At 35.3% G+C, this 24,493-nt stretch overlaps 1 protein-coding gene across 10 annotated transcripts in view; it reads left to right on the forward strand.

The window, feature by feature from the left end:
- The window catches only part of STAU2 (staufen double-stranded RNA binding protein 2), a 305,674-nt gene that overhangs the window by 24,842 nt on the left and 256,339 nt on the right, over window positions 1–24,493 (forward strand). For 4 of the 10 annotated variants that reach the window (XM_045162802.1, XM_045162800.1, XM_045162801.1 and 1 more), the window contains one exon: window positions 16,512–16,671. In XM_045162802.1, coding sequence (XP_045018737.1) covers window positions 16,512–16,671 — 160 coding nt within the window. Of the gene's footprint in view, window positions 1–373; window positions 485–4,916; window positions 5,063–8,640; window positions 8,756–16,511; window positions 16,672–24,493 lie in introns of those variants that run through there. The other 6 variants (XM_045162797.1, XM_045162796.1, XM_045162798.1 and 3 more) reach the window with 4 other exon arrangements.

The following is a 24,493-nucleotide window of genomic DNA, read 5'->3' on the forward strand; positions in this document are numbered from 1 at the left end:
GTTTGGAATTAATTTTTCTGTCTATTTGAGATAGGGACAGAGGAGCCTGGCAGGCTATAGTCCATGGCGTCAAAAGAGTCAGACGACATAGTGACTAAAATACCGCCACAACCATATGAGATAGGAACTTTAATTTTTCCTAATTAACAGGCAATTCTAGTACAGCAATTTGATCCTTGGGTGGTGATTTTGCCTGGACAGCCTTAGGTTACGGTCTGATGTGAAGTTATAGGCTATGTTTTAGTTGCAGCTGTGGACAGACAGTTACGTTTCTCTTAGAGGTCAGGACTCTGTGGAAAGTAAATTCCTTGTTCTATTTTGACTCTATTCTTTCTTTTTGTTTTACTTGGGAATTCGGATGAGCCCCTTCCAGTAGCAGGGAATAGGGAGAGGGGAGCCAGCAGAGAGACATAGACTGTGTTCCAGTCACTTTCTGTACCTGTAATGGACACAGATTCTTCTATGGAGAGACTTGCTTTGGCAGGTGAGGTTAGCCTCTGGTTTCCTGGCATCACTTCAGCTGTAATTTAACTACCTTAAAAATGGTGCTACTCTTGAGTTCTGGCTTAGGCAGCTTTTGGTATTTTGGTGGATTCTGGTCACATATTTTTTCTGCTACATCCTACTCTGCATTCTACATTCTGCCAGTGGTCTGCTTGCATTTTCCAGAATGTGATGTGTTTAATGTGCTTTCTTCTGCATGTGTGCTCTGGAAAAACTCTGCCTCTTTCTCTTTCCCTCCCTCACTAACTCGACGAGTGCCTGCTTTCCTTAACTAATGTAATGTAATCTAATCACACCCCTTGAAACCTGCCTTTCAACACCCCTTCACCCTAGGAGTCCCTTTAAAGCCTTGTCTTAGCACCTTCCATGTTGTAGTCTAGTGTGTTTGTTTCTTCTCTGTGTGCGTGTTTTCTCACAGACTCAGAACTCCTTTGGAACAAGTATTCTTTGCCTGTTGATTGAAAACTGTCAACTGTATTATTTTGGCGTATTTTAAAGATCAAGTCCCAGAGAGTTTAGGACATTTTATTAAGCATAGAAACAATCTGTCTCAAAAAGCAGGGTAGGCCTCTGTTTTGCTGAGTGTGCAGATCCTGTTGTTACAGCTATTTTACCAACATAACTTGTCAAAGTTACAGAGAGTTACATGTAAACAAAATTTATATCCAAGGTAAACACTTCCCTAACAGAAATATGAGAAGTCTTACATGTAATATATATCACACTTGGGGATTTTTCAATGGAAGCAAGCTTAATATATTACAGTAAGTCAGTGGAAAAATAATAGCAAATACATGCTTTTTATAGAATACTAAAGAAGTATAATAGTATGAATATAATCAACTTATCCTAACAAACATTTTAACTCTGAATATTTTAGCTTAGGAAGCCATGAAAAAAGTTGATGAAATCATATCACTGTATTCATTTTCAGTGATAGTGTGCTAAAGATTATTTATATGCAGAGTAATAATGGATTCTTATTGTTAATAGTATCTTACATCATTTGACTCAACCAATATACTATAATCTAGTAAAAAACAATTATTATTTCTATTTCACTGTCCAGGAAAGTGAGATTTAAGTACTTTCTCAACGTTATGTGTAGAAGTCAGTCAGTGGCAGAGATACCCAAAACAGGCTCTTAGGCTCTTTAAGTATATGGTGTTTGTTCTCTCAGAAGCAAAGTTTTAAAATTGTGAAATTCATTGTCATTAATTTTATTTACTTCTAAGTAGGTATCTACTATTCCAGCCACCAAATTGAATTGAAGCTTTCTTCAGTCTCTTGAAAACATATGAAACAATGTGTGTATATATATATATATTTCTCACTTTTTGTACTATTGACTTTTCTAAAAAATAATAAATAAAGTTTATGGATTTCAACTTTTATAGACCAATTTGTTTTATAATTTTGTAGATATTTAATCAAAATTTTGGTTTAATTTTTTATTACTACTTTGTCATTGAACTCTGTTAGTATTGTTAGTATTGTTAATAAGATTTCTGATTGAATGCAGGAACAGCTATGGAAAATAAAGTTTTAATCATTTTGTAAAATAAAATCTGAACTAGGACTAATTATTTTTGAATTTACTAACTAAACATTTGGACTTTGAAGTTTTATTGATCTTACATGTATTTTGCACATCTTTCACACCAAAACTTAAACATTAAATCCATTTTTGGATTCCATTCTGTGAATCCATTATTGGATTCATGTAGGTTTTATGAAGCAGAAAGTTAGAATGAGTGGAATATAAGTTTTAGTGCCATGTTATTATCATTTTCCTTTAAGGAATTTAGATCAGATTTTCTTACCAAACAGAGCTAAGTTTATAGAGCTATAAACATATTTTAAACACATTTAAACATGCTTAAATCCGGTGTTGTTACTTTTTATACTGTAAAATCATCACATTATTATTCTTGCTATGATCTTAATATTTTTTGTATCATAACAGATGAATATGCAGCATTGCTGAGTTTCGAAAATTGTCATGGTAGCAGTATAAGTGCTGTTTTAGTATTATGCGAAATAACTCATTTTTACCAGGCTTAAATATTTTCTCATTTTCATTCTTCTTTTGCTTTTTGGTGTTCAGGTAGCTGTGTGATCTGTTGTACTTTAGTATTTAACACTATGGTTGCAAGGACCAGAATTTGACTATGGTCCCAGATCACTGTGTATTTTATATAATAACTGACTTCCTGGCACAGAAATGTTTATAAAATGTTTATAAATGCAGATTTCCTCAACCTTTCTTGACTAGTAGTCTTTGCCTTTTTTGTGGTTTTCCTTATTTGTTTATTTTTGCTTTGCAAGCCATTTAGAATGGTTTAATTGTAGAATTAACTGTCAACTGTATTGGTCCTACAGTTGGTTGCTTATATTCTTTTTTTTTTTTAACTTATGCCTTACTAGGTATTCGTGTAATATTCTTATAAAATAATTTCTTAATAATGATTGTGATCGTTATTATACCAAATTATTAGTCCTGTAAAGCGTATTAAAAAGTAAATTAAAAGTATTAAAAAAGATACTATTTTCTACATTAAACCTTGTCATAGAAAGTTTATAGATGAAGTTCCTAAAACCAGCTATTTCTGTTTATTTAATGTATTCTTTATATATTGTGACTCCAGTTTAATTGAGCAGGAAGTAGTCCATTTGCATGTGCTTAGGTTTTTTTTTTTTTTTTTTTTTTTTAAGTGTTGGGCCATACCCCATGACATGTGGGACCCTATTTCCCCAACTAGAGATTGAACCCCCGCCCCCTCTTTGGAAGGCAGAGTTTCAGCCACTGGACTGCTGGGGAAGTCCCTATGTTTAAGTTTTAAAATTGGAGGTGAAAGAAAAACTAAAAAAGCAGTTAAATATGTCTGTAAATGAGATGAAGCAAAAATATAGGATAAGATACTATAAAAATATTCTGAAGCTGTAATTGTGGTAGAATTTAAAGTACTATGTATTTTAAAATTGTAACCTTATAACAACCTGTTAGTTAAGTAGAATATACTTATTACTCTTATTGTATAGATAAAGGATAATAGGCTTAGTAAATTTAAGTAAAAATAATTAAGACATTTCAGATTAGGGGAGAGTTTCTTAAGGTAGTAAAGTCACAGACCACAAAAGAAAAGATTGATAAATATTATACATAAAATAGTCAGTAGAAAAAAGGACAGAACTAGCTCCCAGAAGAGGAAACCCAGATAATCAAAAACAGTTTTGTCAGACATCAGATTGTCAGAGATGAAAATATCTGACCATACTACACATTTTCAAGGTTGGAGGGAAATAGTAATTATCATGCTGCTGAGGAAAGGTACAATTCTTTTTAGTGATGTTTGGGGTAGTGTAACTTTAACTTGTAAGAGTGAGAAATTAAAGACAATCTATTAATAAAAGTCTTCTATCAGTAAGGAGGGTTAAAACATGGCTAAGGTATTGTGATGAAAATTATACATCAGTTAAAAAGTAATACACTGGATCTATGAGTTAAATCTCAAAAACATAATGAAGAGTGAAGAACATTGTGAAAATGGTATGTCTGTTATATTACTATTTATGTGAACTACAAAACCATATATGTCAGGATTATGTATTTCTTCATGGATATATATGCATGCATATAAATGTATTTTAGATTATCCGAGAGGGATATAGTTTAAATTCACATAGTGGTAGTTTCTGGAAATGATAAAGGGAACTTAACTGGAATATAATACTGTTTTTCCTTTTTTTAAAAAGTAAGACCAAAAGCAAACAAAATACTAATTTTAATTTTGGGTGGTACTGGTCATTTGTTAAAGTATTCTAATTTTTTTCCCAAAATTTCATTAAAAAAAAAGTTATGAAAACATAATAGTCAGGAGAGCTAGTAATTAAACTTAGGACTTGATTCCCATGTCTGGAGCTTTTTCAATTTAATATGCTACCTTAGAATGAGAAGGAAAAAAGGAAGATTACATGATAAAACAGTCAGATAAAATTTAGTTTTATAGCAATAAGAATAAGAATTATATGTTTATGCTAAAATTTCTTGAGAAGAAAGTTATAGGATAAATTAAAAGTTATTATATAATTTTATACTGTTTTTCAGTCTTTAAGCATGCTGTTATCATGTTTATGTATAGAGAGCAATTTAGGTACTCTGGAAAAAAGTTACCTTAATTTGTTTAAAATGTGATACATATTTCTGTTGCATGTAATGGAAATTTAGATGATTTAGATGATTTGAATGATGATCAAATGGTTTGATGATTTGAAATTTAGATGATTTGAAACTTTTATCTAAAATTCATGAAAATAATTTAGTCCAAATATACAATCTGATTTCAACCTGAAAAAGTCAAAACTAGTTTTTCTTCCATTTTGTAAAGTCATTCTTCACAAAAACTTTACAGCCTTTTTATTTACAGCTTCTCTCCAAGATAAAATGGCAAACCCCAAAGAGAAAACTCCAATGTGTCTGGTAAATGAGTTAGCCCGTTTCAATAGAGTCCAACCCCAGTATAAACTTCTGAAAGAAAGAGGGCCTGCTCATTCGAAGGTAAGGTTCCGAAGAGAGGTGGTGAGCCATGCTTATCAAATCTGTGAGATTTATCATCTCAGGTTTTAACTGTGCTTTATTTTGGGGGGAGGGGGTACTGGATGGCCTAAAGGCTCTCTTAGTTCTCTTTTAAAAGTATTTTAAAGTCTGTAACTGTATAGCTCATTATGGTTTGCAGAGTTCATTCTGATACAGTACTTCACAAAAATCTTAATGAAACCACATGAGATACGAATTTTTGATTTCCATTTTGTAAATTAAGAAACTCAGGCACAGAAAAGCTAAGTAACTTGCTTAATAGTTCATGAGTGCCAGCGCCAGCACTTGTACGTGTATTCTGTGACCTTCAAGTATGGTGCTTTTCCCATGACATAGTAACTGATAACCTAAAAATGGATGCAGAGTAAAATACAGCAACAGTTACTTAGTGAGACGCCTTTTCCAATAGGATGTTTAATTCCAAGATTCATCATTTATAAAAGTTGTATATGCCAGTTTTGTTGTTAGCTGTGTATTCATTTATAATACTGTTCTTTTAAATGTAAAATTGATTTATATTTTTATATAGCCTCATACATACATGTTTGCTTGTGTATACATTGCAAAGAAATTATGACTAAAGCATTTATGCTTGAGCTCTGTCATCCTGTTTTTAAAAATATCACTTGTGCACACATATCCTTGGTACATTTTTAATCTTGGATATTGGAGATTATGATAATGATTATACATTTTTGTATGCAATGTGGAAGCAATTGATTCTCTACAAGTTGGTTAATCTTCATACAGTACAGGTTATTGGATTATTTAATTGTCTTCTAGCATCTCCTTCAAAGTAAGGGAAATAAGATGAAACTGAAATCTGTCCATTTTGTTCCATATTAGAGACTTCTGTGAAGGATTTCTGGGCAGCACTTTAATTTGTTCAGAATATCTTTTGTTCAGAGACAAAGGTAGTAGCCTTTCTCTTCCATACCTGTTAATTCATGTCTATTACACACACTTTCTTTCTACCCTTAATCTTGTTGAAGTGTTTGAATTTCTTACAGTGTCTCATGGTTTTTCACATCTGTCAGATTTGAACACACATCTCACATCTTCCAAACCTTTGTGAAACTTCTCTGCTCCCTCCACTGGGCCTCTGGCAGGCCCTGACTTTCTTAGTTGTAGTTGTTGCTGTGCTGTGCTACTGTGATGTGTGAGGCCATTTCCTTAGAGCAATAAATACTTTATCCTACTACAATTCATAATTCCTTTAGTATGTCTCCTGTTTTTTTATTCTCATTGCCAATTCCAGGAATTCTTCTTTGAGATAGGCCTCCAGGTTTGAATTTCATGTTAATAGACTCACCACCCATGTGACATCACACTAGACATTTGCTGACCTCTGAGTGATTCCATCACATTTCTCATGGCTCACTTTCAGTCTCTACAATATTCATTCTTAATTTTTGGTGATACTGCCTAAATGATGGTTATTTCAGCATGCTGACATTTTAGTGTCTTACCTTTCTCCAATTACCTTGTCTTCCATTCTCCTTCAGCCACTCATTCCTGTGATCAAAGTCTTGATTTTACCATTACCAGTAACTGCAAGACCCTCCAGAATTAGAATCGCAAGCATTCATTTGTCTCTGACACCCAGTTCATTCGGTCTAATAGTCTGCCTTCAGTAGTCCTTCCACACCACAAGCCATTGATTCTACCACCTTTTTACTATTTCTCACTTATCTCAGTCTTCAAGTTTCCTTTTTCAGCTTAAATTCCATACACTTTGTATGTACCCTTAACTGTCTTCCACTCTTGATTAGAACATGCTTAGCAAAATCCCAACCCAAATCCCAACTCTGCTGTCCCTTCAGAGGTATGGATGAATGACTTGTAGAGGACAATGAGTAGTTGTTTCTATTTCTTTACCAAGTCCCAACCCCTCTTTGCCTAGTCAAGGTCATTCCTCCAGCTTTGTCTCCCCTCTCTTCCCTTAACTTTCTTCTGTGTCATCAAATTCTGCTTCTAATGGAGCGGGTTTGTTGTGGCCCACATTCTTCTTTGTAGACAGTCCTAGATTCCCTTGGGTTTTAAGGAACTGTGGAGATTCCTTTGGCAACCTCCACCTACTGCTCTGGGTCTTTGGTCATACACCACACCATTTAGCCTGTTGCTCATCTTAAAAAGAGTGAGAACAAGAATAAGTAGCATATTCTTGAATGAAAGGTAGTACTTACAAGTCTTAGTTCAATTCATTTCAGTCGCTCAGTTGTGTCCGACTCTTTGCGACCCCATGAACTGCAGCACGCCAGGCCTCCCTGTCCATCACCAACTCCTGGAGTCCACCCAAACCCATGTCCATTGAGTCGGTGATGCCATCCAACCATCTCATCCTTTGTCATCCCCTTCTCCTCCTGCCCCCAATCTTTCCCAGCATCAGGGTCTTTTCAAATGAGTCAGCTCTTTACATCAGGTGGCCAAAGTATTGGAGTTTCAGCTTCAACATCAGTCCTTCCAATGAACACCCAGGACTGATCTCCTTTAGGATGGACTGGTTAGAGCCCCTTGCAGTCCAAGGGACTCTCAAGAGTCTTCTCCAACACCACAGTTCAAAAGCATTAATTCTTTGGCGCTCAGCTTTCTTTATAGTCTGACTCTCACATCCATGCATGACCATTGGAAAAACCATAGCCTTGACTAGATGGACCTTTGTTGGCAAAGTAATCTCTACTTTTTAATATGCTGTCTAGGTTGGTCTTAAGTCATAATTAATTTTAATGTTAATATTAGTTGGCTAAGTCTGAATCCTTTTTGTGGAAAGTAAAGTCATTTGCATTTATGCATGTCTGCTAGTGGTTTTAAGTGAGACATAAAATATATTTGAGTGAAATAAATGATTATCTCTGGCATGAAAAATTTAAACCTAGCCCCAACTCATTAATTTTCTTGGGACATTAGCCAGTTATATGGCAACTTCCATAGGTATGTAAAGATGTGTTTATGTACACACACATATTTAACAGTAGTGGTTCCCAACCTTGGTTATTCATTGGAGCTTTAAAAAATACTTAAGCCTGAATCTTACTCCCAGAAATTCTGATTTAATTGGTCTTGGATGAGGCCCAGATACCAGGACTTTTTTAAAGCTCTAAGATGACCCTGATGTGCATCCCGAGTTGAGAAACACAGGACAGAGATTAATGTCTTCAAGGTGGTATAGAACTGTCTTCTCATACATACTTCTTGATGGCAAGTATTGATCTATATTTACATGCTTTCTTCTTTCCTCATTGAGTCTTACAGAATGTGAACAACTTGCAGAACTTTTAATGTGTGACTAGTAAATAAAAACTATTTTAATGTTTGCCTTGTCCCCTTTTATTTTTGTTATTTGTTATTCCTTATATTTATGTAAGTTATTATGACATTGCTGTATTGTATCTCTTAGGTACCTAAGTCTAGTTCTTTATTTTCTTATGACTTGTTTAGATTTTCTCAAATCTCAAAAGAAGGCTATTATAATGCAGACAGCCATGAATAACATAAAGTGGTATTTTCTTTTTTTTACTTTATTTCCCTATTTTGATGAGTTGTGGATATGCATGGCTGAGTGTTAAGAAAGCTGCTGTCATAGTAACACTTGAAGAAAGTTTACTCTGGAATAAATATTGCTGAGGGAGGCAGTTCTACCCAGTGGCCTTGAAGGTGAAGTATTTTTCTTCTTTTAATTCTTGGTAGATTTACCAGGCTTGATCTTAGCCTTACATTATCTGGCTTGTGTGGCCTCAAACAACTTAGAATCTCACCTGTAATTTGAAAACTATTGTACCTGTTCTAGTCTAGTATAATAGGATGATAGTTTGTAAATTCTTAGCAAGTATGTTGATAATGGAGATACCTGGATAATTGTCTCATTGTATGTTATTAATAGTTGTATACAGGATTTTAAAATCCTTGGTAAAATATCTGTTGAGTATAATATGACAGACACTTCCTTTTTGGAGCTTTCTGCTCTGCTGTTTTGCCTCTTAGTATATTCTGGATTCAAATCCTTTATTAGATATGTGCCTGACATTATTTCCCCCTCTTCATGGCTTATCTTTTTCTTTCTTTTTTTTTTTTTACAGTGTCTTTTGAAGAGCAGTAATTGTTAATTTTGATGAACTCCAGTTTATCCATTTGTTCTCTTATAGATTTCGTTTTTGGTATCATACCTAAGAAATCTTTGCCCTATTAGAGGTCATAAGATTTTCTTCTGTGCTCTCTTCTAGATGTTATATAGTTTAAGTTTTTACATTTGGGTCTTATAATTAGATCTAATTGCCACCTTGAGTTAATTTTTATAGATGATATGAGATATGTAACAAAATTTAATTTTTATTTCTATTTTTTGGTTACAGATGTTCAGTTGTTGAAGAGATTGTCCTTTTCCTACTTCATTGCCTTTGCACCTTTGTCCAAAATCAGCTGTCTGTATATATCTTTATTTCTGGTCTCTGTTCTGTTCTGTTGGTCTCTTTTTTCTGTCTTTAGGCAAATACTATGCTGTTTTGATTGTTGTTTTACTCACTAAGTCATGTGTGATTCTTTGTGACCCCAGGGACTGTACCCTGCCAGGCTTCTCTGTCCATGGGATTTCCCAGGCAAGAGTACTAGAGTGGGTTGCCATTACCTTCTACAGGGGACCTTCCTGTCCAGGGATCGAACCCATGTCCCCTTATTGGCCGGTGGATTCTTTACCACTGAGCTACCTGGGAAGCCCAACTATTTTGATTACTATAGCTTTATAATCTGGTAGTACCAGCCCTCTACTTTTGTTCTTCATTTTCAGAGTCATTTTGGCTATTCAATACACTTTGCATTTTCATACAGATTTTAAAGTCCACTAGTCCATTCTATAAAGCACCTTGTTGAGATTTTGAATAGAACTGCAGTGAATAAATAGCTCAATTTGGGGAAGATTAACATGTTAGAAAAATTGAGTCTTCCAACCTATGAACAAAGTATCTCTTGTTTACTTAGACATTCTTTAATTTCTCTCAATATTTTGTAGTTTTCAGTGGACAGGTATTTCTCATCATTAGGTTTATTTCTAAATATTTCATGTTTTTGAAGCCACTGTAAGTGGTATGGTTTTTAAAAATTTCAATTTATAATTTTTCTTATTAAGCATTGCTAATATATAAAAATACAGTGATTTTTTTGTTCTGTATATTTTCTTTTATAAATTTTAAATCATTGAAATATGTATAGCATTTCTGTATAAGTATGCACACATGAGAGTGTGAAGAATAAAAGTACAAATAGAGAAATCTGAAGATTCCTACTTTTTCCATAGCAGGTTAACTTTAATTTTTACTGTCAAATAGTGCTAAAAATAACTGCCTTTCTAATATAGGGAATCCATACAGTGCCAAAGAATGTAGAAGAGAGTGAAATATATCAGATTATTTTTATGATACATTAAAAATTCTTTTTATAAATTTTTTATGTAATTAAAAATTATATATTTATTTTTGGGTATGCTAGGCCTTCGTTGCTGTGCAGGCTTTTCTCTAGTTGCAGTTAGTGGGGCCTCGTCTCTGGTTGTGGTCACAGGCTTCTCATTGCGTGGCTGCTGCTGCTTGCGGAGCACTGGCTCTAGAGCGCGGGGCTCAGTAGTTGGGATTCCCAGGCTCTAGAGCACAGACTTAATAGTTGTGGTGCACGGGCTTAGTTGTTCCACGGCATGTGGAATCTTCCTGGACCGGAGATCAGACCCATGCCTCCTATATTGGTAGGTTGATTTTTAACCACTGAGCTACCAGGGAAGCCCTTTTATATATATTTTTAAAGGTTACTTTCCATTTATAGTTATTACAAAATGTTGGCTCTATTCCCCATCTGTTCAATACAGCATTAAGTCTATTGTATAGTCAGTAGTTTGTACCTTCGATTCCCCCATCCCTACATTTCCCCTCTCTTACCCCTACCCCATAACCACTAGTCTGTTCTTTCTGTGAATCTGCTTCAAAAATACACTGATTTTTGTATATTGATCCAGCATCTTGCAGTCTTGCTAAACTCATTTATTAGTTCTAGTAGACTTTTTTTTTTTTTTTTTAAGATCCTGCTGGGTGTCCCACAAGCTATTTGTGACAGTTTTAAATCTTATTCCCCAACCTGATTGCCTTTTATTTATTTCTCTTGCTCAATTGCATTGGCTAGAACTTGCAGTGCAGTGTTGAATAAAAGTGATAAGCACAGACATCTCTAACTTGTTCGTGACTTAGTCATTCAGTTTTCCCTCATTAATTGTGATGTTAAATGTAGCTTTTTCTATAGATGTCTTTAATTAGATTGAGGAAATTCTTCACTACTTTTATTTTTTTTGCTGAGAGTTTTAACATGAATTAATATTGGTTTTTGTCTTATGGTTCTTCTACATTGATTCTGATGGTCATATGACCTTGCTGTTTTTAATCGCTTATTATTGTGAATTACATTGTTTGACTCTCAAATGTACAATCCATCTTTGTCTTCCTGGAGTGAAATGCTTGGTTGTAAAGTATTATCTGATTTCTGTATTGACGGATTCCATTTGTTAATGGAATTTTGATAAAGACTTTTACATTTTGTGTGGTGTGTAGTTTTGTTTTGTTTTCCCTGGTGGTATCTTATTGTGGTTTCATTGTCAAAGTTATGTAAACTTCATAACGTAAATCAAGAGGTGTTCCTTCCAATTCAGGTTTTGGGAACAGTTTTTATAAATTGGCATTATTTCTTCCTTAAATGTTTGGTAGACTTTATATCCAAATCATGTGGGCCTGGAATTTTCTTTGTAGGAAAGTTTTAAACTACAGATTCAGTTCCTTTAACATGTATTAATATAAGGCTATTCACGTTGCCTGTTTCTTCTTGAATGAGCTTTCATAACAGTGGCCTTTAAAAACTTAGGCTGTTGAGTTTATTGGCTTAAAGTTAAATATTCCCCTGTTGTCTTTTTAATATTGTGAGAATCTGCAGTGATGTCCTCTCTCATTCCTGATGCTGGTAATTGGTGTCTTCTCTTTTTTCTCATAGAGGTTTACAAATTTTATTGATCTTTGCAAAGTACCAGCTTTTGGTTTTGTGGGTTTTTCTCCATTTTTTTCCTATTTTTTATTTTCTTATGTTTGCTTTTACCTTTATTACTTTTTTCCTTGTTTATCTCAGCTTCGATTTACTCTTTTTCTAGTTTCTTCAGATTAAAACTGAAGTTAACTTGAGACTTCACTTCTTTTGTAGTGTAGGTATGTAGTGCTGGAAATTTCCCTTTAGTATTTTTATCAGCGTCATCTTTTGAGATACAGTGTTTTCATTTGCATTCAGATTAAAATACTTTCTGTTTTCCTCTTTGATTTCTTCTTTTCTCCATGGGTTATTTAGAAATGTGTTATTTATTTAGAAATGTGTTATTTATTTTCTAAATATTTGGAGATTTCTAGAGATCTTTCTGTTATTAGTTTCTAATTTATATTCCATTGTGGTCAGAGAATATACTTTACATCACTTGAATCCTTAGAATTTGTTGTGAGTTATTTTATAGTCCAGAATATTGTCTGTCTTGGTAAATATTTTGTGAGAAGTTGAGGACAAATGTATATTTGCCCTTTTTGGGTAGAGTGTTTTAAAGACGTTGCAGTCAGTTTATACTGGTTGATAGTGTTGTTCAGCTCTATTCTGTTCCACCTGATTGTCTGCTGTCATGGTTATATCAGTTATTGAGAGGGGGTATTGAGTCTTTGACTTTAATTGTGGATTCTTTATTTCTCTTTGGAATTCTGTTCATTTTTGCTTCATGTATCTTGAAGCCGTGTTGTTAGTTGCCCGAGTGTTTTTTTTTTTAATTAATTTTTTATTGGAGTATAATTCTTTGCAATGTTCTGTTAATTTCTGCTGTACAGCAAAGTGAACCGACTATACATATGTCCCCTCTTTATTTAGACTTCCCATTTAGGTCACCACAGAACATTGAGTAGAGCTCCCTGTGCTATACAGTAGGTTCTCATTAGTTATCTGTTTTATACCTAGTAGTGTATATATGTCAGTTCTAATCTCCCAGTTCATTCCATTCTCCCTTTCCCCCTTGGTATCCATGTTTGTTCTCTACATCTTTGTCTCTATTTCTGCTTTGCAGATAAGTTCATTCGTACCATTTTTTTAGATTCCACATATTAGTGATATTATACAGTATTTGTTTTTCTCTCTCTGACTTACTTCATTCTGTATGACCATCTTTAAGTGTATCCATGTCTCTGCAAATGACACTATTTCATTCCTTTTTATGGCTGAGTAATATTCCCTTGTATATATGAACTGCATTGCCCAAGTGTTTAAAATCTTTAGTCCTCTTCTTGATTAGTTGGCTCCTTTGTCATTATGAAGTGACCTTTGTTATTATTGGTAGTAGTCTTTGCTCTGAAATCTACTTTGCTTAATATTATTATAACCATTCTGACTTTTCATTAATTTACATTATCATGATACATTTTTTCTATCCCATTGCTTTTAAACCATGTATCTTTATAGTTGAAGTGCATTGCCTGTAGGAAGCATGTAGTTGGATTTTGTTTTCTTATCCAGTTTGACAGTCTCTACATTTCAAATGGGGGTATTTACACCATTTTAACTTTCATAACTGTTCTGTGGTTATTACCCTGATTTCACTAAATAAGTAAGAAGACAAATGGAAAGAGTAAAGAACTTCCTTACTGTGACACATAGTAAATGGTGGATCTGTGACTTAAGCTCATAAGCAGTATGTCCCAGGACTCCTACTCAAAATTGCTACTAAATGTTTATTATAGTGGGACTTTTTTTCCTCTCCAGGTTTTTTTTGTTTGTTTTTCTTTTGAGATGTAATTGATGTATAATGTTGCATTGCTTTTAGGTGCAGCATAGTGGAATTCTTAAGAGATCTCAGAAAGCAGAGAATTGACTTGGATACATTTGCATTTTATAGCATGTTCATGTTGATGATGGCATGGCTTTCTGGATCTTAATTTCCCAACCAGGGACTGCACCCAGGCCCTGGCAATGAAAGCACCAAGTCCTAACCCCTGGATGGCCAGGGAATTCCCAAGAAGGACAGTTTGATAGGAAAGTCTTATGTGAAAGAAATGGTGTTAGGGTGGTCTTGTAGTAATTTAGGAGAGAGATACATTGATACTCTTAACTGAGAATACAGATAAAGGCCAGATCTGAAAAATGTTTTTGAAATTGAATCAGTTGGATGCAGGGAAGAATGTAGAGAGAAATGGAGCAGACAAGGAGGACCATTCAAAGGTGTTTGGCTTGTGAACTGGAAAAGTGGTGACATCTGGAAGGTTAGGAGGCAGGAAACCTGAGTTTATAGGGCCTTAGACTAAGGTGGTGACAAAAGAAATGTCCGGGAACAGTTTTGAAGTGTTGTGAAATAAATCTTAAGAAGACAAGGATAAACAAAGGAGCTATTGAGGTTTTGAACCTGAATTAATGAAAGAAAAATGGATGAAACATTCTGGAGGGTGAACTGATTTGGAAGAAATGGGAGAGATAATATATCCTTTGTGGCAGAGTTCTCTGTTACATACTATATAATTTGAAAACCAAAAGACCTAGTCATTGAGAAATCATTTTAAAATTGGGCAAATGTATTTAAAATATGTTTTAGATAAAAATTTTACACTGAATCAAAAGAAAAATTACTCACTTTTAAAAGATATGTATATATTTTGAATTTCAAATGATTGTAAATATTTTCAGCTGTATATTTTGAAAAATTGAAAATCTGTGAGAAAAATTGAAAATCTGTGAGAAAAATTGAAAGAGCAGTGTAATAATAAATCTTTCATATTTACTAGTCATTAATTTATTCAGTACATTGCTACATTTATTTCTTTCCTTGCTCCTTCTGTATAGAAATATATATACTCTTTCCTTGAGCAGTTTGAAAATAAATTCCGACTATCATGACATTTTTATCCTTAATACTTGTATATCTATCTTGTGAGACCAAAGACATTCTTCTTCATAACCATAATACTATCATCACTCAATTGAAAATTATAACTGAAGACATTATTTATTATATTGTCTATAGTCAAATTTTCCCTGGTTTCCCCTGGTTGTTCTCTAAATACGCTTTGTACTTTTTTTCTTTCTAGTACAAGTCTGATCAATAGCTTATTGATAGCTTATTGTGACCTTCTATATCGCTTTAGCATCCTTTCATCTAGGACAGCCCCTTTGCATTCTTCTGTCTTTCTTCTTTCATAACATGGACATTTTGAAGAGTTTCAGTCAGTTTCTTAGAGAATACACCATAATCCAGATCTGTCTGATTGTTTTCCTATGATTAGATTCACAGTAAGCATTTTTGGCCAAGAATGCTACATATTTCTCATTGGATCCTGTCGGGAGGCATGTGATGTTCATTTGTATGATTATTGATGATGCTAATTCTAAATACTTGGTTTTTAAAGGTATCGTCTACCTGATCTCTTTCCTGTAAATTCACATTTATTTCTAAATAATTAATAAGCATTTTGAGGTTCTTACCTTGTATTCCTACAGAGCAGTGAGCTATCTAGGGTCCAGGAAAGCAGCAGATTGTGTGTGTATACTGTAACTTGATCCTAAATTTTAGAGGTGTTTGAGCCCATGTGGAAATACGGTGTAGATGGAGTGTTAGGATGTGCAAGGGGAGGGGTGTGTGTGAAGTGAAGATGGACAGGTCACTCCTTTGTGGCGTGCAGCACTGGGGGCAGTTGAAGGTTTTCAAGCTGGTGGTGTTCTGGGTGATGCAATGGGATTTGAGTTTTAGAAAGATAGCATTAGCAGCAATCAGATGGGAGATTATTACATCCAAGCTAAGATGATGAAAGACTGTAGCCAGTGCAGCAGAGTTCCTGGCAGAGAGAGGAAGGAGATTTGAGAAATATTTATGAAGTTAAAACTGATTGGATTTGGTGACTGGCTAAAGGTTGATTGTGGAGGATTGAGAGTTTCTTGGTGACAGGATATTTAATAGGATTTCCTGACTCATTGACTAAATTGTGTTAAGTATAAAGTTTAAGTAATTAGTTTTTGTGATAGTTACAGAGACAGGTTCTTTTGGATTCTCTTACAATTTCTCTTATTCTTTGTTCTTATTCTACTTTTTTTGAGGACTATTTGAATGGCATTAACAATATGATTCCATTTAGGGAAGCTCTTTCTTCTTGATATATTCTACCAAAAATGTACACTTAGAGCTGCCTTTAAGCCTCTGGATAGAACAGAATTCGACCTCTTAACATTCTTTCACTAGAGAGAATAAGATTTTTGTTACAAATGACGTATAAACTCAACCCTAGCTCTAACATTTTGATTCTGTGGTGTGTCTGTTTTTCTCTCAGACAGCACATTTTATTTCCTGAAAAATTTCAATGTTTTCCTGGTCTCTTTATGTTTTTCCAAGATGTTCTCAGTGCAACTGAGTCTTGGGGAGCAGACATGGGAATCCGAAGGGAGCAGTATAAAGAAGGCCCAGCAAGCCGTCGCTAACAAAGCTTTGACAGAATCCACGCTCCCCAAACCAGTTCAGAAGCCACCCAAGAGCAATGTTAATAATAACCCAGGTATGGCCCTGCCTTGGTTCCTTGTGTTCTTGTCCTCTGCATGTGCTGTTCCCTGTATTTTCCTTCACGCAGGCCTGTTGCATAGTCAATGGGTATTCATACAACAGTATAGTAACTGAAGATGAGAGAATGAAGAAGGTAATTGGAGTTATTTTAAAATTCTGCTTTAATGGCTACTCTAAAGGTGTATTATTTACTTTTTAAATGTGACAAAAAGGCATTTGGCTACAAAGACATGAAAATAGGACTGAGGTTTTTTCTAAAGCAAAGATAGAAGTCATCAATTTCTCTTTCTAAGTATATAACATATAATTATTAATTAAAATAGTCTTTAGTTTAATAGAAAATTATAAAATTAGTCCTAAGCATCTTACTATTTTGTTTGCTCATGTAGAGATGGTTGCCATTTACATTTAAAAACATTCATATGAAGTTTGTTAAGAAACCCACAAATCCAGTAAAACCTCCTGTGTATAATATTCTAAGAAAATGAGAGTTCTAGTTTTAAGCTCCTAAGAATAATTTTAAAAAGTTGTTCCATGCATCGACTTTAAAAAGTCGATTGCATGCAGTACCAGCAGCATTATATGTCCAGTTATCTATTGGGAAGAACAAACCTGTATTGGACACCATGCATGAATTGATAGCATCGAGTTAATAAAGTTCCGTAAATTTAGTACCAGCGTTATGCCATTTACTCATCTGTTAACTTACTAATGCAAGCGGTTACCTTCTGACCAGTGTTGCTTTAGGTATTTTTGTGATGGAGTGAAAAAAAACATTTTGCCTGCCAACACTGACTCCATAGGCTGTTTAGTTACAGTCCACATGCTCATACTCATAATCAGGTCAGCACTTCTTTTCCCATGTGGCACGTGCTCTGTAGACAGTCTCCTTTTTCAAGGACTGCTCTTTCCAGAATTCCGTGACCTTCCTAATGGTAGTCCTTTTACATATGTTCAGCTTATTCCAATATTTGGTAAGTATGGGTAAATAAGCCAAAATACTGTTCTAATTAAAAAAAAACTCTTTTAGCTTAAAGCTAGGTAGAGGCTATATTTAACTTTCAAACTCTGTTCAGATTACTAGTTGATCATTAGCATCATAGCACTAATTCTATTTATTAAGCATTTGTTTTAATACATCTAAGGGATGTAAAATAAAACCATTGTTCTTTTCTGTAAGGGTTTTAGTTATTTACATAAAACATGTAACCCAGTGGTAAAGATTAAGTACCAAGTGAGTAATAGCAGACTTCAGTATTATAAGTAATGATACACATGTACTGAGGTAGTTGAGGTGAGGTATAGGTCTTGAATAGAGAGCAGGCAGGCGTAAGGCAGAGGAAAGTGTATTCCAGGCTACGGGAATACTGAGGAAACTCCTTGGAATAGGAATCTGGACTGTGGGTTTGGCAAAAAAATATTTTCTTTATAGATGATTTTTTTCTCCCCTCCCCCTGTAGATGATTTTTAAGTAGAACAGCTAAGTGGCTCGGAAAAGGCAATGGCAATCCACTCCAGTACTCTTGTGTGGAAAATCCCATGGACCAAGGAGCCTGGTAGGCTGCAGTCCGTGGGGTCGCTAGGAGTTGGACACGACTGAGTGACTTCACTTTCATGTATTGGAGAAGGAAATGGCAACCCACTCCAGTATTCTTGCCTGGAGAATCCCAGGGACGGGGAAGCTTGGTGGGCTGCCGTCTATGGGGTCACACAGAGTCGGACACGACTGAAGCGACTTAGCAGCAGCAGCAGTTAAGTGGCTAATAAGAGATAAGACTAGAGATGTAGTTAGAAAGCAGATAGTGATGGACTGGAATGCAGCTTTAGGAAATAAATGTTATCTCTAGTTCGGGGATTAATTTTTACCAGCAGGTGGATGATGTGTTCAAAAGAGCAATTTAGGATGTTGAGTTTGACATGTGTATGGAAGGTGGAAGAAACTAGAAGCTAAATCAGTTAGGAAACCACAGCCATAGTTGATGGGTGAAGAGAAAGAGAAGAAACTCATGTTCATGGAATGGGCAGAAGGACAAGTGTTACTGATCCACTGGTGGAAGCCAGGCCTGTGGACCTGCCCCCTGGGGCAGAGGCTGTGAAGCACGAGCAGCTGTGTGCTGAGCTTCGGTTCAGGTCCACTCCCAGGGGCTATAGCAGGAGACCGGCGAGCAGAGGAGTCAGAGCAAGGGAACAGGAGAGTGTGAAGGCCAGTGGAGATGTTCCCACCATTGAACGTTGTACTGAGCTGACAGAATGCGTAGATTTTGAGGGGTAAATTAGTTTTTTTAACTTAATTTTTTTTTGTATGACATTTTATACATTTGTTTGTTGCTGAGGTAAAATTTTAAAATAAATATAACTATGTATCTGCAAGTGCACAAACTGTGGTTGTGGAACCTTGATGGGATTTTGCACTGTGAATGCCTTGCAGGGTTTCCCAGAGCCTCAGAAGCCTCTCGCATAGGGGTTAAAGCCCTTCTAGTTAACAAGGTTAAGCAACTCCAAAGGGAACCGCTGTTCTGCATCCTGTCATCCTAGATTTGTTGTGCCTGCTTGTTGGAATCGTCCGCCAGAGTCTTCTGTCATAGCTTATTTTTCTCAGTGTCATGTTTGTGAGATTCATCTGTGTTGTTAACAGTATAGTATTTTTTTGCTATGTAATATCCCACTGCATGGATATACCACGGTTTATGTATTTATTATACTGGTGGTAGACATTTGGGTTGTTTCCAGTTTGGGGCTGTTAGAGATAAGACTACTGTGCTGTGAACTGGAGAAGGAAATGGCAACCCACGCCAGTATTCTTGCCTGGAGAATCCCATGGGCAGAGGAACCTGGTGGGCTACAGTCCATGGGGTCGCAAAGAGTCGGACTCAACTTAGTGATTAAACAACAACAATGCTATGAACATTGTTGGATGTATACATTTCTTTTGGGGGTGTAGCTAAGTAGGTTATGTATGTGTTCAGTATTATACATAATGTTCAACCTGACACATTTTCCTCCCTCTAGCAGTATATGCGAGTTTCCCATGTCCTTGTCCACAAAGGGCATCCTCAGCTTTCAAAATTTCTGCCTATTCTTCTGGGGATATAGTAGTATTTCACTGTGATTTTAATTTGCATTTCCTTAGTAATTAAAGTAAACACCTTTACATATGCCTGTTGGCAATAGGATCTTCTCTGCTGTTGATATATTTTTCCTGTTAAAAACCTGCATTGGCAGGTTGTTTATTTCTTTTCAGTTCTTTTATTGACTTGCAGGTTTCTTAGATATTCTGGATTAATATCCTTTGTCAGATATGTGTATAGCATATATCTTTCTGTATTCCTAATGGTACATTTTGGTAAACAGATTTTTATATTAATGAAATGTAATATATTAGTCTTTCCCCTTATGGATAGTGCTTTTTAAAAAATTGAAGTGTAATTGAACATAGGTTTATATTAATTTCAGCTGCACAACACAATGATTTGATATTTGTATATGTTGTGAAATGATCATCACAGTGTCTCATTAACATCCGTCCCCATATGTTTTTTTCTTGTGATGAGAAGCCTTTAGATCTACCTTTCTTAGCTGCTTTCAAATATAAATTACAGTATGACTGACTGTAGTTACCATGCTGTGCATTACATCCTCTTGATTTGTTTACTTTATAACTGGAAGTTTGTATCTTTTGACCCCCTTTACCTACCTCCATCTCCCACCTCTGGCAACCCATCAGTCTGTTCTCTGTATCTGTGAATTCTGGTGTTTTTTTTGTGTGTTTTCTTTCTTTTAGACACCACATATAAGTGAGGTCATGTGGAATTTGTCTTTCTCTATCTGACTTATTTCACTTAGCATAATGCCTTCAAGAGCCATCCATATTGTCACAAATGGCAACTTTTTTTTAAAATTGCTGATTAATAGTCTGTTGTTCATGTGTATCACCTCTTCATTGTCCATCCATCCTTCAGCGGACACTTAGCTTGCTTCCGTGAACATGAGAGTGCACATATTAATATCTTTTCAAGTTAGTGTTTTTTATTTTGGGGGGATAAATACTCAGAAGGGGAATTGCTAGAATGGTAGTGGTTTTTTGTGTGCTATTTAAGACACCTTTGTCTCCCACAAACTTGTGAAGATGACCTCATATTATTTTTATTATTATAAAGCTTATTATAATAATAATTATTATTTATATAAATATTATTATTATTATGTTTTATTATTTCATCTTCTAAATTTAGATCTAAGTTTGTCAGGAATTGAGGTTTATGTATGAGCTGAGGTAGGGTTCAAGATTTTTTTCTCCCTTTTAATACATAGACATTCAGTTAGCATTATTTACTAAAAAGGTAATCCATTCACTCCATTCCTCTCTGCACTGCAGAAGAGGGGAGATCCAGGCCTGACTTCATAGGAAGTAGATGGGCCTTAAATAGTAATTGCATCCAAGAGAGGAGTTAAATTTAGTACTGCATGAGGAATCTGCCAGTTAATGAGGAGTGTATCTAAGAAGTATTTGCTTTCTTCTTCCTCTTTTTTTTTAACTTTTTTAAATAAATAATTTCTTTTATATACACACACACACTTTATAGAAAGAGTACATAGAGCTCTCAGGTAACCATCACCCAGAAATGATTAACATTGCCAAACCAATTGCGAATAAGTTATGGACATGGTGTCCCATTATCCCTTATTCCCTAAGTGCACAGAGACTGTCCACTCAGGACGCTGGCATCAATCTGATATCACCAGACTCCACTCCCACAAACCACCAGCCCACAGACTCTACTCACTCTTCAGTGATGACCCCAATACCGTCCTTTATAGGAACAGCATCTCATCAGGATCACTGGCCTACTGTGTCTCTCCATTCCACTTACGTGAATGGAACTGGAACAGTTCCTCAGTCTTCCTTTTATGACCTTGACATTTCCACACACTGTATGTAGAATGCTCCTCACTTGAATTTGTCTGGTTTTTCCTCATGACTTATGCATTTTTAGCACAAACATCACAGAAGTGACCTGGGGTCATCTCAGTGTTTCATGTCTGGAGATCCAGGATGTTGAAATGTCCCATTAGTGATGACGTTGGTTTCTTGGTGAAGAGTGTGTCAGCCAGGCTTCTGTTTTGTAAAGTTAATTAATAAGTATGTTTTATTATTAAACAGTATAATTAATAAGTATTTTCTGAGGAGATACTTTGAGACTATGTAAACATTCTTTTCCTTATCAAACTTCCATTCACCTACCAGCTTTGGCATCCATTGATGATTCTTGTCTGAATCAGTGACTACTCTGAAGGTTGCCAAAGGGTGATTTTTAATTCCGTATTCTTTTTTGATTTATTAGTTAGTTGGAATTCTACCCAAGAGCTTTCTCATCCCCCTCATGTTTTTGTTTGTTTATATCACTATCAATTCTTGGATTCCTGTTTTACCTACAGGCTTATGATATGTGTGTCTGTGTGTGTGGTCATCCAGTCATGTCACACTCTTTGTGACTCTATGGACTGTAGTCCGCCAAGCTCCTCTGTCCATGGGATTTTCCATGCAAGAATACTGACGCAGGTTGCCATTTCCTCAGGCAGGGGATCTTCCCAACCCAGGGATTGAACCTGTGTCTCCTGCATGGGCAGGCAGATTCTGGTATTTATCACTGAGCAACCTGGGAAGCTCAGGTTGCTTCCTGAATAAATAAATAAAGATTTATTTATTATTATTATCATTATTTATTTTGATGCTCAAATTGTCCCAGGCTTGGCCAGTGGTATGGCCCCTCAGGTTGACTCCTGTGTCCTTCAGATAGTTCCTCCTCATTCTTTGGGCATTGCTTTCGCAGTAGAAGTTGTCTCTAGGTCATCTTGCATTTTCTTTTCCCTGGTTACAGTCATTTTTTTAGGAGCCCTGATTGACTGACTAATCAATTCATTCTTTCAGCAAATATTTATTGAGTGACTACTGTTATATGTTCCAGGGACTTTTCTAACTTCCTACAAAGTTGTTTCTTTAAATGTTAGCAATATGTTGCTCCTTGAGAACTAGTTGTGGCATCTTTTTTTAATCTGTCTCATAACAGGAATCCGCAATTGTTGTTATGTACTTCTGTATATTTAATTAATCAGTCTTTTTATGTTTGTCATCAGTAAATGTAGAAATTTCTTTTGATGTATCTAGAAACCACTAAAAGCTGATGATGTGTTTACAATGTTAACTTTATAGCCATAAAATATATGAGGATTTCTATGTAATGGTCATCTTTATGCAACTTGGGTCTTAACCCACACATGTTGAAAACCATGGTACTACTTAGCAGTTCCTAGAGGCAGCTCATAGTTTGATTATTCTTTAAATGTTTTCTGTGAGAGCGTTACTGTGTAAATATTGGGCTGGCCAAAAAGTTTGAGTTCTCTCATAACATCGTATGGAAAAACCTGAACAAAGTTTTTGGCCAATCCAGTATCAAAAGGTGTTCACGTGTAGAGATGTCAGTCTTGTTCTGTAGGAAACAGATGGAGTCCTCGCTCTAAAGGAGTTGGGACCTTTTCTGTATGGTTTGTGCTTTTCTATTTCTTTTCTCCTCTCCTTCACAACACCAGTTTCTAGCATTTCTGTGAAGATAATGTCCTGTAGCCTTACTTTCAAGTGAGGAATTTACATGGGATTATTTCTTTATTTAAATAATATGAATACAGTACTTTTACCGAGTTTAAAATATAATTTTGGTGTGGGTGGCAGACATGCTGTATCCTGCCAGTGTGTTAAAATCATTTCACTGATCATTTTCAAAGACATTAGTTTTCTGTTTATGGTCACACTTAAAGGATGAGGTCTTTCAAGCTGCTGCTGCTTTTTTTTTTTTTCTATTTTTCCTCTTTGAACTTTATGCTGTTTGTGTCTGTATGATTGTTGCAGAGAATTCATAATGACATAAATCATACAAGTGATTAGTCAGTTAATTATTAAACAAATCTTTCTGAAATAAGAAAAGTCTAAACTTCTAAAGGTGTTCATGGCTCTTTGGGGTTAAAACATCTTTGGAAGACTGTTTGGCAGTTTCTAATAAAGTTAAACATAAGTCTACTCTGTGATGTAGCCATTTCACTACTAGATGTATACCCAGCTAAAAAGAGTGTATGTGTCTGCCAAGAGACTTCTTGAAACATGTTTGAAGTGGTTTTATACTTAATAGCCTCAAACTGAAAACAACCCAAATACTCCATCAATAGCAGGTTAGATAAACTGAGCAGAATATTATTCAGTGACAAAGTCTGAAATAGTGATATTCATCAAAGCCTTATTTTGAAGGAAAGAAACAAGACAAACTAATATATATTCAGATTTGAAAAACAGGCAAAACTAATCTATGATGGCAGAAGTCAGAACAGGTAAGGTGGGGAGGTGGGTTTTGACTGGGTATTTCTGGGTGATGGAAATGTTCAGATCTTAATCTGAGTGGTGGTTATATGCGTGTGTACATAGATAATATTTCATGGAGCTGTATGCTCAAGGTTTGTGCATTTTACTTATACCGTGGTAAAATACTGTAAGAAACAAGGAGAAGAGAATCCCTTTGTGCTTGACATACTCTTCCTCTGCTCTGAGTGTGTGCATTAAATTTGGGTTTGGACTAATTGGACTTATTTAATATGTTAACTTTTTCTTATCCTTTTTCTTTTTCTGCCTCCTCCATTGTCCTCCCACCTCCTTTATTCTTTTTTCTTAGTTCCTGTTCTTATTATACTCTTTAGTGATTTCATGTGAATTCCTTAGAAATGAGACATAAAATCAGCAGCTTATGACTCTTGATGGCTTGCTTTTGGCCTGG

This window comes from Bubalus bubalis, chromosome 15 (genome assembly GCF_019923935.1).
Source record: "Bubalus bubalis isolate 160015118507 breed Murrah chromosome 15, NDDB_SH_1, whole genome shotgun sequence".
Lineage (NCBI taxonomy): Eukaryota > Metazoa > Chordata > Mammalia > Artiodactyla > Bovidae > Bubalus > Bubalus bubalis.